Source organism: Leuciscus leuciscus (genome assembly GCF_965113295.1).
Source record: "Leuciscus leuciscus genome assembly, chromosome: 5".
Taxonomy (NCBI): domain Eukaryota; kingdom Metazoa; phylum Chordata; class Actinopteri; order Cypriniformes; family Leuciscidae; genus Leuciscus; species Leuciscus leuciscus.
The window spans coordinates 24,480,521-24,499,630 of NC_138729.1; the positions used below are offsets into that span (position 1 = coordinate 24,480,521).

The 19,110-nt window shown below is 37.1% G+C and overlaps 1 protein-coding gene across 2 annotated transcripts; it reads right to left on the reverse strand.

The window, feature by feature from the left end:
- Positions 1 to 5,213: 5,213 nt before the first annotated feature.
- LOC309498557 (nitric oxide synthase, inducible-like) lies at positions 5,214 to 14,616 on the reverse strand. Of its 2 annotated transcripts, none has more exons than XM_082169325.1 (26): positions 14,537 to 14,616; positions 14,290 to 14,353; positions 14,107 to 14,211; positions 13,729 to 13,877; positions 13,124 to 13,286; positions 12,941 to 13,032; positions 12,383 to 12,524; positions 12,093 to 12,232; positions 11,800 to 11,974; positions 11,606 to 11,707; positions 11,245 to 11,439; positions 10,875 to 10,957; positions 10,626 to 10,770; positions 10,403 to 10,507; positions 9,812 to 9,861; positions 9,545 to 9,719; positions 9,307 to 9,427; positions 9,099 to 9,177; positions 8,512 to 8,702; positions 8,239 to 8,405; positions 7,911 to 8,121; positions 7,712 to 7,799; positions 7,459 to 7,580; positions 6,741 to 6,889; positions 6,370 to 6,564; positions 5,214 to 6,281 (listed from the first exon to the last, which is right to left on the reverse strand). In XM_082169325.1, the coding sequence occupies exons 2-26, from the start codon at positions 14,347 to 14,349 to the stop codon at positions 6,243 to 6,245; spliced, it is 3,243 nt and encodes a 1,080-aa protein (XP_082025451.1). In that variant the 5' UTR covers positions 14,350 to 14,353; positions 14,537 to 14,616; the 3' UTR covers positions 5,214 to 6,242. The 2 variants fall into 2 exon arrangements, with proteins under 2 accessions (XP_082025451.1, XP_082025452.1); XM_082169326.1 differs by having other exon boundaries at positions 14,290 to 14,350; positions 14,537 to 14,564.
- Between the last annotated feature and the right edge of the window lie 4,494 nt (positions 14,617 to 19,110).

Consider the following 19,110-nt stretch of genomic DNA (forward strand, 5'->3'; position numbering starts at 1 on the left):
GGCACCACCATCTCTCAGGATCTGAAGTGGGACACTCACATAGACTCTATTGTGAAGAAAGCCCAACAGAGACTGTACTTCCTGCGTCAGCTGAGGAAATTCAACCTGCCACAGGAGCTGCTCGTACAGTTCTACTCAGCTGTCATCCAGTCCATCCTCTGCACTTCCATCACCGTCTGGTTCGGCTCTGCTACCAAAACCGACCTCCGTAGACTACAGCGGATAGTTCGGACTGCTGAGCGAATCACTGGCACTACCCTTCCCACACTCAAAGTACTGCACTCATCCAGAGTGAGTAAAAGGGCTCGCAAAATCACTCTGGACCCGTCACACCCAGCACACTCTCTGTTTGAACTGTTACCGTCTGGTCGACGCTACAGAGCACCGAGCACAAAAACAACCAGACACAGGAAAAGTTTCTTTCCCCAGGCCATCTACCTCATGAACACTTAAATGTTCCCCTACTGTGGAACAAACATGTGCAATACTTCCCTCAGACATTTCATAATAGCACCTTATAACTTTATATATATTTATAATTTATAATCTTTTTATTTTATTTTTTCTATTTTATTTTTTTTATTTTTTATTTATACCTGTTACTTGTCACTTGTCTTGTCACTTTGTATTGTATGTGTACTGGAAGCTACTGTCACCAAGACAAATTCCTCGTATGCGCAAGCATACTTGGCAATAAAGCTCTTTCTGATTCTGATTCTGATTAATCAAATTAATTCCTTAAAAGTTAACCATTTAAAATGAGTAAAATTTACAACTATTTTTTTTAACAAAAATATCTGAATAACAGACAGACATCAAAGATGAATTAAGAACGCTTTAATTTTGATTGCCAACATTGAAGACACCTGATGTTAACAAGCAGAATCACTGAAGGAGAAACCCTTAATTTTAAGCCACCATTATGGTGATCAGTGTTTGTTTTGTTTGGCTGCTGTACCTGAATTATAACAGCCAGATGAACAAATAGAAAAGGTGATCTGATGGTGTTGGTTGTGTTTTAACATAATTATTATTTCACTATCATTTGACCTGATTCACTGAACTCATATAGAGCCCAATTTCTGAGTTAGGTTTACTTTATTAATTATAGCAGCACTGTCCTTCTTCCTATTCTCACCATTGTTTTGGTTTCCTTTTGGTCTTGTGGTGGATATTTCCCCTACGCACCTGACTTAAGTTTACCTGGGACGTCTCCAGTCGACACCTAAGCATCTACAGTCAACACTTAAAAAAATTATACTCAGGTGAATTTACCTCTGACAGCGTTGCTTGACGCCTAAGAGTAGCTATTCTGACCGCATAACATGCCTAAGAATTATAGTTACCTGACCACAATCTAACCCCGTCTCACACTGAGTCGGATGGTGTCTTGTTCATCACTTGGGAGTAAGGTCTAGTGTTCACCTACCTGCTTTGCAGCAATAACTAAACAGACTCCAGACAATGCCTTTGAATATGCTCTGATCACGGCCGGAGGATCTCAGACAAATTTCAGAGAGAATCCCCCCAGCAAAAAGAATACAACAGTTTTTATAGAAAAAGGAGCATAGCAAAGATACATTACATAATTTCCCTACAATTTGATTTGTTCATCATATGCAAATCCTTCTGTTACTAGGTAGAAGCACACTCTGTTTTTGTGATTGCTTCTTTAGACTCTCTTTCTGCTTGTCTCCTTCTACCTCATGTCACAACAGTATATAGAATGTTCATAACCTTTTGTTTCGTTTTGCTTGGTTAGTCTTGCTATGGATGTGTGCCTTTGAAACACAACATGGTGTGTCTTGAAAGAATTTAAAGAGACATTTCAATGTTTGATTACTTAGATGTTATTAAATGTGTTTATTATTCATTGATTAGTTTCATTGAGAGTTTAATTAGATTGAACTTTCTTGAACTTTTGATTCAAGAGTTGATCCCAGAGTTGACTGTAACGTAATCATCCACGTGACACGTCACCAACGAGCGCTTGGGTTGAATTCGTTTGCAACAAAGATGACTGCCGCTGGAGAATTGAGATTTCACACTTACAAATAAGTCAGATAGAATAAATGCACATTTGGCGTGCTGTCCGAGGAGAGGGCTCCGGGCTCGGTATTCAGCCCGAACCCAAAGTAGCCTACTTCCCCCGTATCTCAGGCTGTGGAAGAACAAGCCAAGATTGAGTGGAGGAATGTTAGGTGAGTTGACAGAGTGAATAATTATGCTTCCTCTCATGCTGATAGGGTAGACATTGTTTGATGACAAGTTGATTGGATTGATTATTTGAACGTGCTCCTCCCGAACTTTGTTTATGAAACATCATGTGTAGATTCCGCCTTCGCGTCTGTTATTGAAGATATCGACAGCGCATTAATTTTAAAAGAGGAACAGAGAACCGTGATCAAGGCATTTGTCGATCGGAAAGATGAATGAAGAACATAGGCCTACGTCACTTACTCCGTTGCTCTGATTGGTTGTAGGTCTATCCAATTGAGTGCAGAGGCATTAGGCTTGTTTGAGATGCGCCTTGCCTCGCCTGAAATGTATGCGAGAGTAGGCGGCTGCAGTGAGAGGAGTGAAAACAGCGCAGGCAAGCCGGACAGTTCTCTCTTCTCGCAGTGGATCAGACACCTGTGAGATCAAAGATGGATATCGCGGGATTCACGCTCGTGCACAGTGTTGCTAAACTGGATGTAATTTAAGGTCTGTTGCTTTTATATGAAAATAAATATAATGAACAAGACACCCAAAGTACTTATTTAATTCCATTCCAAATACATGTTTATCAATCTTTTTTTCTTTAATACAGACATATGTGGGGTTTTTTATTATTATTTTTTTAATAAAAATTACATTGCATAACCCATAGAGATCACACTGTCAGATAGTTTAGGAATATTCACATATAACGTATACACATAAAACATGATATCGGAGTTTTAAAATCAAACATTTTAAAAGAGAACAATAGCCTACATCACGGTTGTTTAAACCAATGAGCATTAAGCTGTGTCGTCAAGCAAGTCGTTTCCCATCATGCTTTTGATCAGCGCAGTCGGTGGAGAGCAACTGCGCTCGACTGCAGAATCCGACACGTCCGCCTTGCGCTCGCGAGAGTTTTTGACATACGTCTGCATGACATCAGAGCAAGGCGGACCGCACTCGGACACATTTCTAACCGGCATACATCATCTCGGGCTGATCACCGGCGATCGATTCTGTGCAGAGTTTGCTCATCTCAAACAAGCCTATTTTCTTTCCTGGTTCGGTTGAAACACGCCCCATAATCACAGCCCAATGGAGCAGTTTCAGATTCATATTCTGACTAGAATCTGAGTATGACGACGTCAGGCTACATTTTTTCAGGAATGAAGAAACATTCTATTTCCCCATAAATTATTTAGAAAAGATTATTAATACAAAAAGAGTAGCCTATAAATTATTAAAGGCTGTTGACTGAAGAAGAAGTCATACAGCACATTAGCCTGGATCAGAGCCATAGAGAGAGAGAGTTGCGACACTCTTTGATGTCGCCGCTATGGCTGTCACGTGGTTCATGTAAGCCCCAATAGTTCCAAAACGTACGCTGGCTGTCATGTTCTTCTATGGGACAGACAGCAGCGATTGCATTATTGAACGGTAAATATAAAATAAAACACACACCCAAGTACTTTTTCAGCTGTTATTGCATTATGTTAATGTCAGTTTTGCATTTGGAGATAAGTTTTAAGCTATATTTTTGGAGGGAAAAGCTTAGTGTTCATGTTCGCATGGGTAGTAGCACTGGCTTTAGCGGCTCTAACTTAACTTTTCCATATCATTCATCTGATGATGGACGTCTCATGATATTTATTTTAGCACAACTGGGCTGTATTAGGCTATTGATTCCCGTGATTTTGCTTTATTAGGCTATTGATTCCCGTGATTTTGCTTATAAATTTTGATTCAGCCATTAGCCTACCTTCGTGATCACGCAAAGAGGTCTGCCGTGGCGGTCCGTTCAGAATTCGCTTAGAAGCTAGCTCACTTCTTCTGATGAAAGTGGCCACCCCCAGGACCACAACGTGAAACATGATCATGTTAAGACTAAGAATATTATTTTAAGATTAAGGCCATACACATTATCAAAACTATAACAGATTAAAAACGAATTTAAGCATGGCTGATACAAATGAAGGTTTTCAAATAAAATATTTTTTATTAAACAATGACAGACAACAAAAATGTGTGCTTGTGTGTATGAACAAGAAAAACAAAAACCAGGGGCAGGTGATCCATGAAACAGACAGGACTGGTGATGGCCATAACAATCCTAAAGGTCCAGCATTGTTCTCACAAGCCGCTTCACTCAAGACAATAATAACATAATGAAAAGTTAGTATATCCCAAAAAATTAAATTAAATAAAAGTTGCTATAAAGGTGGTAGCGATTCATTACCGAACTCTTAGCTGACGAAGTCGCGCTAGCTAACGTTAGCTAGCAGGCAGTGCTTGAAAATTGGTTGAAACAACCAACATAAAATATAAATAATTACGCTGTGCATGTACAAATGAAGACCAGTATAAGCATCGCAAAGGACCTCTGATACAATATAGACAGTTGACAATTCAAAAGAGGTCGATATTTCGGCAACTTAACTCTGGAACAACTCGACGCGCAGCAATGTAAGTGAATGGTGTCCAACGCCCACATGACAGTGTTTGGAACTATTCCGATCTTCATATCCCGGAAGTAGGCGGTTAAAAGCGCCGCCATTATTTACAACGGAGGTCTATGGGAGTGTCGCAACTCTCTCTCTCTATGGCTCTGGCCTGGATGCCAGCCGAATTTAGCCCCGCCCACAACATTTGAGGTCGGGAAGTTCGGTCTGGACTTGATCCGTGGAGCAACTATGCTCGAACCAGAGCTGTTCGGACCGTAGACTGTAAAAAAAGGTTCGGACAAATCAAATTGTCAGGGCGGGCTTTATACGATGATGGACAGATGATCAACAGAGCGCTTGGGTTGCGATCTATGGTTGCGGTCTATGGTTGCGATAAGATTTGTTTGCTGTATTGTCGAGTTCTAATCCTAAACGGAGAACTTGTTCGTATGCATTCACCTTTACTATTTATTCAAAAATGATGATCGTGTTGGTAAGTACTTCGTGTATCCTTAAATTCTTTTTACAACACTGGCAAAGATCGTTTACACTAATCTTCTTTTTTTTTTATTATGCAATAATAACAAATACAAAACAAGACAATGATAAACAATTAACAATACAGAGGGTTACATTACATAAACATAAAGAATATTAAACTAGCTTAAATGATTGACACCATTGCAGAGTCTTACATGCAGCAGAGTTTTTAGAGTTCCTCAAAGAATTTAAATATATATCAAAATCTTTCTTAAAAATGAAAAAAGAAGGAGTTTTCTTTGAAAATTTACACTTGTGAATATAAAATTTGGCAAGAAAAAGTAGTAAGTTAAGAATAAATTTAAAATGATAAGGGTCTAATTTCAGAGACTCACCAAAAAACAATCTTTTTTGGCTTATACAGAAGTTTAAAGATAGATACCTTTTAACAAAATTTGAAAAGTCAACCCAAACGATTTTGCAATATATACATTCCCAAAATAAATGATGAACAATTGTCTCATTAACCTGATGACAAAAGGAGCACAAGGGGGAAATACTATTATTAAACTAATCTTCTTCTACTTCTTCCAGCGTGCGTGCAGTTGAGCCACTTACTCCGTTGCTCTGATTGGTTGTAGGTCTATCCAATTGAGTGCAGAGGCATTTTCTTTCCTGGTTTGGTTGAAACCGGTTGAAACACGCCCCATAATCACACTCACAGCCCAATGGAGCAGTTTCAGACTCATATTCTGACTAGAATCTGAGTATGACGAAGTCAGGCTAACAGCACATAGAAGACATTAGAAAAAAATCTGAAGTATCGTTCAGAAACAATTGAATATAAACAAAAGAAATGGCTCAATAAACTAAAGCCATACAATTTCCTCTTAAAATAGAGCATTTTAAATCACATCACATCCCCCCTACTATAAGGATACATGAGTAATCAATCCTGTTTGATGTAAATAAAAGAAAAAAACTATATTTACATCAGTTTAAAGAACATAAATAGTGGAAAAACATTAGAATTGCATTAGTTAAATTTGGTTCCCAGTCTCCCAGCTTGTGGTAAAACTGTGAATTAACTTTATATGATGCAGCAGATTTCTGTTATTAGGCTCCAAAAATGTCTTCATGGTATCTCTTCTCCACCTGCCAACAAAAATATCATGATGGTGTGAGTTCACTGGTCACAAAGCAGTTCATACAATGACATGAGGATTGAAAGAGTGAATCACACCTTCAACCTCTCTAGAAATTCTCCAGCTTCTGTGATGGTCATGCCTGTTTTATTCGCCAAGATATCTTGCAAAGTGCTAGCAACATCACGGGCCATGTTCATGCCACCACAGACATACAGATGACCTGCATTCTTGTGTAGAACCTCCAAGGCCTTCTCAGAGAGCTGCTCCTTCAAGACATCCTGCACATACATCTGTTCCAAACAACACAAGCTTGGTTACAGACAGAAGACACAAACTGATACCAGTGTAAGCGCATCTGATGAACAGCGAGAACAGACTGAGAGAACCTTACTGAATTTTGTCACAGAAAGTAAATATATAATTATTTTGAGTATAGTACAGCATGAACAGAACTTTAGAGATGTACCTTTGGTTTACCAGGTTGGCGAGAATAAGCTGTATTGATCTTGCCCAGAATTCCATCAAGTCTCAACTTCAGAGTTTCTACTTTATACAGATGGTCTGTTTGTGAATCACGACATCCAAATAGCAGTGTCATAGGAGTCATTTGCAGACCTAAAAATGTGTCAGTTAAAAAAGTAAATTCATTTAGGATTAAAACTTTGAGGATTTAAAATACAAATAACTAAAGACAGTTTTATTTGAACCTAAATAGAGTTAAATATAAATATTTGAACTACACAACAGTACGGTTTAAAAGTTTGGGGTCAGTAAGAAATCTAATGCTCAATCAAAAATACAGTAAAAACAGTAATATTGTATATTACAATTTAGTGTCACATGATCCTTCAGAAATCATTCTAATATGCTGATTTGCTGCTCAAGAAACATTTATTATTATCAATTTTGAGAACAGTTATGATGCTTGTTAGGTTTGTGGGAACGTGATATTTATAAATGTGAAAAAAAAATTTCAACAAATCAAACTAAACTCACTTATGATACTGTATAATCTTCTTTTTTTTTTTTTTTTACTTACTGACCCCAAACCTTTGAAAAGTAGTGCATTACTGGTCAAATAAAATGCTGGATATTGTGATAACTGGTTTGTCTCAAGGCAAGAGTCATAAAATGCTTTTGTGTCTAAACTTCATGACCTTAAATTCAGAGCTCACATGTATTACCTGTCTTTTTCATGTCGTGAATGCGCTGTTGCCAGAAGCTGCGGAAAGGAGCAATACCACTGCCAGCCCCTATCAGAATAATGGGAGTGATGGGGTCTTCTGGGAGGTGGAACCCACCTGAGCTGAAATAATGAGCAGTAAACAAGTCAAGTTTTCTATGTTATTAAGATATGGAAAACAGAATGTTAAAATGCCTTTATAAGTATTTAAATGAGATATTCATATTCAGCATTTAACTATCTATCACCAGTACCGGTGAACGAAGCAGGGAACTGTGTATCCTCGTTTGATAGTGTTAAGCCATGTGCTGCAGGTGCCATAATGCATTGGGCCTTCTCCATCTACGATACAACAGAACACAACGTTATCCTTACATCTCACGTGGTGTTTGATTCTAAAAGAATTATCCAATGTCTTTGTTTTGTATGTTTTCTACATGTTTAGTATCATACCCTGGGTGTGGTACTCCACCACAGACACTGTGAGGTGCAGCTCGTTTGGATGACGGTCCAATGAGGAGCTGACAGAGTACAGGCGGGGCTTGAGCAGAGGAAGCTGGCTGAGAAGGAAGGCGGTAGGGACTTTTAGAGAAGGAAATTCTACAAGCACCTCCAAGAAGGTGGGCCTGTAGAAATCTTTCCATGCAGAATATTCCTGGAAATCCTATGGAGAAATGGTAGAATGCTGTAAATGCATCTATTGGTAATATGTGTAATTTAGAATAAAATCAAACAATTGTCCCATTTAAATTCTTATAAAGAAAGAATGTAACGCAATTACCGATGCAAGTGCCTCAAGTCGTTTGCGATCCTCTTCCTGACCAGCCACTGTAGAGAGTTTGCGCAGGAGGCTTTGTGAAGGTGGAGTTGTGACATCAAGGAAGTATGTAAGAGCCTGGACTAGAGTGCAAGCAGGGATACACTCATCTTTCTGCCATCTCATTTCCACTGAAAGACAACACAGGAAAGAGTCATAAAAATAAGCTTGGATTTTGGGACTCTTCTCAAATTTACTTGCATATAGTTTATTATTCCAGCCATTAGTGATTGTTACCAGGGCTAGAGTCAGAGAGGGACTCCAGGTGAAGGCTCTGGTTAATAGGAGGGGCATCTGGGAGATGCTTCACAATACCATCCACCAACTCTGCAGAATTCTCTGGAAAAATCCCCACATGATCTCCAGGGGCAAAGTCCAATACCTCTGTGTTTCCATCCGTCTTCAGCTCAACCAGGATAGTAGAACGACTGAAAATAGAATATACAAGTTGAAAAACAGCACTGTCAAATGTGTAAAAGTTCAGTGGACAGAGAATGTTCTCAGAACTTTAGCTAACATTCTGGCAAGGTTCTCTCAAAGTTATAAACAAATGTTCTTCCAGTAACTTTAAGATAATGTGTATTCGAAAATGTCTGGTCTTTAATAATGTTCTCAAAACATTAACATAAAAAATAATTTATACATTTCTCATTGAACATTTTTCTAAAACATTTTAGTTGGATGTTCGTCTTACAGTTTTTTAAATGTTCCTAGTTTTAGAATGTTCAGGAAATATTCAAAAGTAACATTCCCATAATAATTGCAAAAATGTTCTTAGAACATACTTTTTGTTAGCTGGGAGTAATGAAATTGGGGATTCAAACCTTGACTGAGCGCTCTGCAGTTTCTGCCTTCTTTTCAGCATCATAGGAAACACAGTTTTAGAGTGAAGAGCAGACAGTGCTGTAAAAACAGAAGATTCATATGTGTAAATACTGTATAATTGGAAAAATTTACTTATATTACATAACTGTATTATGGAAATAAACTTTTTTTTTGTCAGTGTTTTGATAAGTAGAGGTAGCGGTTTACCTGTAATTTGGTCCAGGACACAACTGTCATGCTGAACTCTGTATCTCTGTGGGTCCCAGCAGTCCAACTGTTGCTCAACACCCTTCAGCTGTTTTTTAATGTTAAACTCCTCACACGCATCCTTAAAAAAAAGAGAAATGCCATTAATTTGTTGTTCATTGCTGTATTAGTAGTATAAGATTTTTTTTGAATCATTGAATCATCCAAGCACAGAGGGAATAATAGAAACCTCACCAACCTTAAAAGCAGTGCAAGCCCAGGCAGAGAAGGCCTCGTCCTGCCCATTAAGTTCATCTCCCTCCCCTGTGGCAGTCAGACGCTTCGCCCCCAGCTCAGCAAGCTTGTCATCCACAGCATGGGCAAAAGCACAGAATTGTGGGTACACACGTGAGCCAAGGCCAAACACACTGTACCTGTATTGAGAAGAGGATATCAGGGCTCCTGTTTACAAGAGCATATTGACAGGTGATAAAAGTGAAAATCTTAGCATTGCTAGGCTACAAACCTGACACTGTTTTTCAGGTTTTGCAAGCTGAAAAGCTGCTTCCTGAAGCTCTGAGGGAAAGAAAATTATTAATTTCAAAATCAAATTTTGAATTCATGTGGACAATTCATGTAAAAAAAAAAACTTTGATTCAGGAGGCTTTAAATTGATTAAAAGTGACTGAAGAAGTAACGTTACAAAAGATTTCTAAGTCAAATAAATGCAGTTCTTTTGAATCAAATATCAGATCAAATAATGTATCACAGTTTCCACAAAAAATATTGATAATAATAAAAAATGTTTGTTCAGCTGCAAATCAACATATTATAATGATTTCTAGAGTAATAGCTGCTGAATATCACATTTTAATATATATATATATATATATATATATATATATATATACTGTATATATACAAATAGAAAACAGTTAATTTGATAATATTTCACACAAAAAAATTTAAATCTAATAAATGCTGCCATAAGAGACTTCTTTCAGAAACATAAAAAAATCTTAATGACCCCAAACATTTGAATGGTATACAGTATTTATATGATATATTTCTATATATTATAATTTTAATACATTTATTCACAAAATTATGCCCATACCACTCCATTTCCCGGACTTTCCCCATTGCCAAAAGTACTGGTGACCACCATCAGAAGGCTCTCTGTCTCAAGCTCACAGAAATCATAGTCCTCCATGCAAACCAGCTGTATTAGAAAACAAGAGTGAATATTAGTTTTGGATCACATTTTTGTTGTTTGTTCATATACTGCACTGATAATAATACAACATTTGAAATCATTTTACAAAGACAGCATTTCTTACCCTGGTGTCGAAGGCACGGTTGAGCATGTTTTTCAGTTTTTTGGCAAAGGTCAGTGACTTCCCTGTTTCAGTGGCATAGAGAACAGTGCAGCGCACTCTTTTGGCCATGACTGTATTGATGAGCATTTGAGAAAAAAACACTGCTCTAAGAAGAAAGAACACAAATATTTTGATGTAAATGGCGTTGGTTGTTGGCATTAATGAAGTACAGTGTTGTTTTGTTTGGGGAAGCTGCTGGTCTGTTAGTACCTTATCAGTCCTTTGAAGCTGACCTTACATCTCCGAAGTCCTTTCTTCTCATCTTTCCACTTGTGTGTTAGCCATGCATCAGCCTTCAAAAAACACAAAAACAGCACATTTACACACTGCTAGTTTTTAGTTATTAACACTGCTGTTCAAAAGTTAGGGATTGGTAAGATTGTCTAATGTCTTCAGTGTCACATGATCCTTCAGAAATCATTCTAATATGCTGATTTGGTGCTCAAGAAACATTTCTTATTTTTATCAATGTTGAAAACAGTTGTGCTCGTTAATACATCACATCTCTAGGGGGGTCTAAAATGTTCCACCCCTTCTAAAAATATGATAAAATATGATTTTTAATCAGAAAGTTTGATACCTGATAATAGAAAAAGGGAGAAAGGATGTAGTTGAGCATCTCCTGATGGTACACAGGGGTGATAGAGCCAGACATGGGTGGGACCAGCCACACCCAATCAGCTGGACAGCCTCCACGCACACGAACTTCTGTCTCCATGTGCTGCATGAAGGACTCGCTTGCTGTATGGTGGTCCGTGATGGTGACCTTATTTTTCTGCACAGCAATATAGCAATGTAAAGTTCAATAAATATCTAAATGGCTTTATCTTCTTTCCTAACTCTGTTTTTAATATGTATCATTTCAGATACAATAACAGTGAGCTGATCTTAAATCAATTTGCATATCAGTATTTCAACACTAAAGTAGAAGGACACTTTACCTGGTAACTATGAATTACTGCAACATTAATAGCCACGAGTGCCAGGTCTTTCCACAGTGAAGACAGCTTGCGTGTCTCTAAACCCATTAGCTGTCCAACGCGCTACAGGACATAAAGCAGTAAAAGCCAAACTTAAATATCAAAATGATCAAGATGTGCTTAGCTACCACCATGAGATAGTGAGGACAAACTACCTCCAAAACGTTGTAGCGCTGGCTGTCACAGAAGTCCCTCACTCCAATCTCTGTGCCCATGTACCAGCCGTTGAAAGGACATGCTGTGAATTCCAGACCACCGATTTCCATTAGCATGTTGGCTACTGCAGGAATTGCATACCACTTGAGGTTTAGATCCTTGAACCATTCATACCTGGACAAAAGCAAGCACAACACCATTTAATCAGAGAATAACCTGTAAACTTTTCTCAAACTATAATTCAGAAATCAAATGTCTCCCCCTTTTCTCTGAAATGACCCCAATGACTTACTCTGGGTGCTCTATTGGGACCTCCAGAATCAGTTCTGAAGGAATATCAAAAAGTTCAGGATCCTCTCCATTCGCCTGCAGGACTAGTGGCAGCACATCAAAGTGACCATACTTTGGTTTCCATCCAAGCTGCATACACACCTATAAAGAGTGCACAATATCCAGCAGTTATCATGTGATTATTTCTTAACAGAGGCAAATGGTTGGCAAATGCCATTTTAAAAAAAGGTAAGAGATCATATAAAGCAGAGGACATATATTTGTCCTCCTCAAAGCTTCTATTTGAATTACCTGTGTAAACTCCACACCTGCTGGGTCCCCGATCACACTGCCATCTTCCATCTGATATCCTGCATACTTTATAAGCTGACCGTTCCAAACACGGAAATCGTGATCTCCATCCGTTCTTTGAGGAAACACAGTGATGACAGACCTGCCAAAACCAAAGGATAAGAGGAGTTCCTCAGTTAATCAAAGTCAGAGTATAAATCAAAATCCAGTTTCTTCACACACTGTCAAAAGTGTTTTCACATTATCTAGCCTTTTAAAATTACGTTAACTGGTGTAATAAAATATAGTCGTAATTAATCCAGATTACATGCAATCAGTTACTACCCAGAACTGATCCTATATTATTTATTTTTTTCCTTTTCTTTAGACATAAAAAAAAATACTGTCTGATGTTGGATCAAAAACCTCAATGCAATATTCTAAAAACATAAAAAATTGGTTTGCAAAAATGTTTTATGTTATTTTCTTTTCTTTGGTCCTGTAATTACTTGCATTGCAATATTTATGCCTTGGTAAATCTGATGATAATGACTATTGCAATAAATACATTAAACTCACCTCAAGTTTCCTCCATTGGTGGCATGCTTAAGATGAGTACACAAGGCATGAAACATGTCCTCCGCGGTCTTGCACTCACGTGCATCGAAAAGCTGCAGAAGAGATGTAGGCTATATTAGTATAAATGCACAACATGGCTTTGGAAGTGCTAGCTGTGCTCTATGTAAAAAAAAAACCTCAAACCTGTAAATTAGTCCACTGGATCCTGCCAATGCACCTCGGTGCATTTCTCCACGCCTGTTTGGCCCCAAAAGCGAGTTCATCTGTAGTGAGTGAGTAGGACCCGGTCAGGGTGATCTCCAGTGTGACCGTTTCAATCCGAGCCTGGTGCTCAGTTGGATTGGGGCTGCACAAAAGGTAAGAATGAGTTATTCACCTTGTAAAGAAAACCAACTGTTACATTTCCATTTGTCCTGTTTGTCAAGATGAAAGAAATATTTATTTTTGTACTTTTCAGTAACCTAATAAAAAAAAAAAAAAAGTATTTGACTTTGTCAGGTTCCTGAAATCTCACACCGTAAAAATGAAAGTAAGACAGTTGACAGGATCTCCACCTGTCCAACCAATCACATCTCAATACACATACATGATTACATTAGCCTATCAGGAGTGTTTAGCAATTTTAGGCTGGTTGCATGGAGAGAGTGTCACCCTACTTATGGTATAAATTGAGTGTTGAATTTTAAGGCTGGCCTATAATATTATTCATAAATGTATTAGAATACTTGTCTGTAATGCTTAAATTAAAAGTTAAATAAACGTGTTATTAGAGAATACATTGCTCCTACATTTTGAATGATGTGTAGTACTGGTTGATGAAATCCACTGCCTGTGTGAGGATGTCATCTGAGGAAGGTGTGATTTTGGAATGACCGCGTATCAGAGATTTGGGATTCATTATGGAGCCCTCACAAGTTTTTGAATTGCAGGACGTATTCTGGAATAAGATATAAGAATAAGTAATTGTTCAAGCTATAAAAGAAAACGTATTTAAACGTAAAAAAAATTAAAACCTCATTCACATTTAGATTTTTAACTTCTGCATAACATCTACATAATTCTTATCATGTTAAGCTTAAGAAAATTGTTGGAAAAAAATCATCAATCCTTCATTACTACACCACAAATCTGTAGTTAACATGAAGTTATTTTGATTTTGAAGATACCTTAGCTGCTCTGTGATGCAGTTTATCTTGGTGGGTCGAGCCATCCGTATAGTTTCGCAAATGAACAGCGAATGGACATCGAACTGCGCGATCGACTGATAACTCCTAGTGAGAAAAATTTATATATTATTTAAACAGAAGGACACAATAAATATTTTGAGATATATGAGATGCGTTACTAACCTTAGACTGCACAGTCGGATTGTCTTTTACAATGGTTGTGTTGTGGGCTTGTTTTCCCATCCTTCTGAAAATATTATTGCATCCAAATCTTAATAATGTCTATGAGATTTACTGTATAATTTTCAGTTACAGTGTTGCTATAACCTGACATCGAAATGCAGAATAAAGAGCAAAAACATGGTGAATGCAAGTTAATGAAAGTTTTCATTAAATTAATGAAAGAAAGAAACACAAATGGAGTATTTACCTTGTTCAAGTGTGAGGTTTCTGTCTCAGTACCTAAACAGCAGTAGTAATCTGTTTCACATTCTGGTCCTCTGTTTTAACATCCTATTATATAGTCCAGTTAAGGATGCCACATTGGGCGGATCCTTGCCTCCCGTAACTGTAAAGGGTGTGAGTTGTCGAAAGCAAAAGGGAAGTACCACAAAAAAGATAAAAACTTCCTTGATCGAAAGCAAGATTAATTAAAATTGCTTTCCTTTTTCCTCAGTAATTATGATAATTTGGCATAACCAAGTTGCTTAATTGTACCTCTCCACTTTAAAACATCAAAAATGGAAGACTATGTAAAAAACAACAAGAACAATCTAGAACACTTGACCTGTATGATTTGATTTCCAGCATTGCAGGCAACAGAAAACATTTTGCTGGAAAATAAACATATTAGACATTAAATAGATTAGAAACAGGCAGACATTAACATATCGTGAGCTTAGAATTATAAGGTTCTATCTCCGTTTAGGGTAGTTCTGAGATATTGAGCATCAAAGTTTTTACATCCCAGCTGGCAATGGAGAGATGGAACCTTTTTATTTTATTAATAACTACTAACAAAATATTTTTTTTACAAAAATAACACCACACAGGCATTAATAAACACCTAATGGATCAGATTATGTCAGAAACTCAATTTCGACCAAAAGTGGAGATAGAACCTTATAATTCTAAGCTCACGATATTATGATGTGACTATGACAATTGCAGGACAATGTGGAATTATATAATTGTATGTTCTATGTAGTTATGTAATGCTAACTACATAGCTACATAGATAGATGATACTTATGTAACAGTTTGCTGTTACATAAGTAATTGGTTCAGCTAATTTGTCCACAGACGGATAGACAAGAATGTTAAACATGTACATTCCAGCTGGATTGATGACAGATTTACAAGACATGTAGACATTTCCGTAAATGACATTTCCTCATTTTGCAGTTTTATTTTTATTTGAGTTACATAATTTTTCCATGCTCAAAAAAAGCAGACAATGCCATCTGATGAGCTCAGACAACATTAAACAATGCATCTCGCCATTGACGTCTAGATTTCCATTAGTGATACCAGACCAAGGTGTGTTTTCTCAAGAAACACAAATGGGCATATTTTACCTTAAACAAAAGCTTTTGAAATGGCTTGACATATTTAAATCATTAAGTCATGTAGCTCCTGCACATTTGCCAGTAACTGTTTTAACCCTTGTGTGGTGTTCAGAACCCTAAAACCTCCGGGATCTTCCCGGTCAAAAATCACCGGACTATAAAAAATAGCTTATAAATCTCTCATTATACTATATTTTCACCCAATATTGGATTCAATCTTTTTGCCAACTTGTTCTCTTTCAATTAGGACTGGTTTTATATTTCTATTTGCATCTAATTAATCGTAGGCCTAATTTATTTGACAGTAGGGATCTCATTTTTTGAGTAAAAAAAACATTATTTTTGAATAATTTTGGAAATATTAAATAAAATCTGAAGAAAATTGGCACTGTTTATCACACTAGTCTACTTTAATTTTTCACCAGGAATTTTGTTTTGAAAAACTTTTATTTTGTACAAAATGGCACATTGTCACACTTGTGGTCTTCCCGGTCAAAAATGACCGGCCTACAAAAAATTGCTTATAAATCACTTGTTATGCAATATTATCACCCAATTTTGGATTCAATCTTTTTGTCAACTTGTTTTCTTTCAATTAGGACTGGTTTTATATTTCTATTTGCATCTGATTAATCGTAGGCCTCATTTATTTGACAGTAGGCATCTCATTTTTTGAGTAAAAAAAACATTATTTTTGAATAATTTTGGAAATATTAAATAAAATCTGAAGAAAATTGGCACTGTTGATCACACTAGTCTACTTTAATTTTTCACCAGGAATTTTGTTTTGAAAAACTTTTATTTTGTACAATATGGCACAGAGTTACACTTGTGGTGTTCCACTGGGCCATTGTTTCAATGGGCCATTGAAAGTGAATGGGAGAGACTGAAAAGTTTTCAGGAGCATGTTCATTGTTTATGTACACATATGTGCATGTGATGGATTATGGTGAGTTTGGGCTATTTTTAATCTTAACAAACTCATGTAAATAATGATGTGCCATTTTTCACAATTTATGCATGCTTCATTGAGTTATGAGTTAAAACGCAACATAAGTGCTAGGCTACATCTATATTCAAGGCTCTGTGAGCGCCTGTGGGGGTTTGTGTGTTACAACTCCATTAGGAATATCTTTAGATCTGAGTGATGGATTATGCTGAGTTTGGGCTCTTTTTAATTGTGATAGTCTACTGAAAATAATGATGTACATTTTTCTACGATCTGTGCATGCTTCGTGAAGTTATGAGCGAAAACCAAACGTGAGAGCTTCATGAGTATATACTTGGCTAGGTGCGTCTGTGGTATTTTTTGTGTTAAAACGCCATGAGGAATATCTTTAGATCTTGCTGATGGAATATATTGAGTTTGGGCTCTTTTTAATCGTGAGCTCCTGCTGTAAATAATGATGTGTCATTTTTCATGATCGATGTATGTTTCATGAATATACGAGTAAAAAGGCCAAGTCTAAGCTACCTTGCTTGGCTATGTGAGTCTTGTGTGTCTGTGGTCTTTTTTGTGTTAGAACTCCATGAGGAATATATTTAGTTCTGTGTGATGGATTATGTTGAGTTTGGACTCATTTTAATCGTAAGCATTTGCTGTAAATAATGATGTGTCATTTTCCACAATCGGAGCATGTTTCATGAAGTTACGAGCTGAAATGTGTCTAAAATTCCATCATATGGTTTACACATGGGTCTCTTGAAGGGCTTCTTTTACAAAAACCTCGCTCAAGTTTAGTAAAAAGCCTGAAACAATTATGCTTGCTGTATTCTACTCATTGAGACCTTTCAAATGAATTTTTTCTATTTATCAGCAAATAACTCAGCACTACTTAAGAGTTTATCAAATTGGCTACATTCATTGTAAATTTCAGACTCTAAGCTTTCAAATGACACCATATTTTAAGTTGATCAAGGTAATAGTTTTGAAAAATATTATGATTATTTATTTCGCAGCTAGGTGGCGCCTGCGGGTGGTACACTCTGTTTTAGAGTGATAACTCGGCTCTCGTTAGGAGTTGATCAAAGTGATTAGATGCATTAAAAAGCTGAGATTCTAAGCTTTAAAATGATACCTATTTTGTGTTGTTCCATTCATTGTTTGCATTGGTCTCTACCATTCACTTTCAATGGCCCATTGAAACAATGGTCCACAATGGCCCTCAATGGCCCAGTGGAACACCACAAGTGTAACTCTGTGCCATATTGTACAAAATAAAAGTTTTTCAAAACAAAATTCCTGGTGAAAAATTTAAGTACACTAGTGTGATCAACAGTGCCAATTTTCTTCAGATTTTATTTTATTTTTCCAAAATTATTCAAAAATATATATTTTTTTTTACTTATCTTGATTTTCCTTAATAGTCTAATAATCATAAGTTATTAAACACTTTGCTGCTGATCGCTGTTCACTTCTTCTTACCTCAGTGTTTATTTCAAAATTTCCCAGTGAACTTCAAATAACCAAGATTGCAGAAAATGTCTTGAGATAGTCAGGAACTGATAATTTGCCCGATACTGTATTTGTGATGTCTGCGGATAGGATTGTGAAGAACCATTGTTTCTGAAAACTGATGTGAATAGATAGCTTGCGAAAAGGGTTAAATGGTTTCCTCAAGTTATGTATATGGCATTTCAGAATAGTAATCTACTTTTAGAACAAACTAGGTAAGCCTTTTGACTATTTCCTTGTACATACTGCCCAAAAAAGGATTTTATGTTATGCAGGAAGTTTGTTTCACGAGTTCACAAATAATCAGATAGCGTAAAAGAGTAGGCTATGCGTATTTGGCGATCGAGCTGTCCAGGGGAGGGCTCCGAGCTTGGAATGTGGCCCAAACCAAGTGTACTCCTCTGTATCCCTTGCTGGGATAGGAACCAGCCAAGAGCGAGGAGGCTGGGTGGTGGAGGGATGCAGAAAAAACTGTTGAGGAACATAGGTGAGTTGGCTATATAAGCCTGATTGAGTAGATAATTTGAACATGCTCATCCCAAACTTTGTTAATAAAACATCATTTCAAATTAAATTCATCAAGTGATGTAGGTCAGGTTATGATGAAATAGACCAACTAATGCAAATACTGGTAACATGATTGTGGAATGCAGCTCATTAGTGGCATACTATTTGATGCACTGGGCGATGGGCCCAATAGTATGGAGTTAATATTGTGCCATAATTAAACAAACAAATCCAGCATTTTGCAAACAAACTCGATCTGCTTTGAAAAGAAAAACTCGACTCGCACACAAACTCGATCTGCTTTGCAAAGGAAAACTCAACTCGCAAACAAACACAAAGCAATGTGCAAATACAAAGGTCAATTTGAGTGAAAATGCAGAGTAGTCCCAGACAGAAACATAGTGTTGGCCTAGATCCGGGCCACATCTGGTACATGTGGATTCAACGCGTACCAGATGTGAGCCGGATCTGGGC

What these genes read in the sequence shown, in the direction of transcription:
- LOC309498557 (XM_082169325.1), bottom strand. Translation starts at nt 14,349, where the DNA reads ATGGGAAAACAAGCCCACAACACAACCATTGTAAAAGACAATCCGACT. An exon ending in TGCATCACAGAGCAGCTAAG is followed by an intron (nt 13,878 to 14,106) that starts GTATCTTCAAAA and finishes ATCTTATTCCAG; the next exon opens with AATACGTCCTGCAATTCAAA. An exon ending in AGCTTCAAAGGACTGATAAG is followed by an intron (nt 10,771 to 10,874) that starts GTACTAACAGAC and finishes CTTTCTTCTTAG; the next exon opens with AGCAGTGTTTTTTTCTCAAA.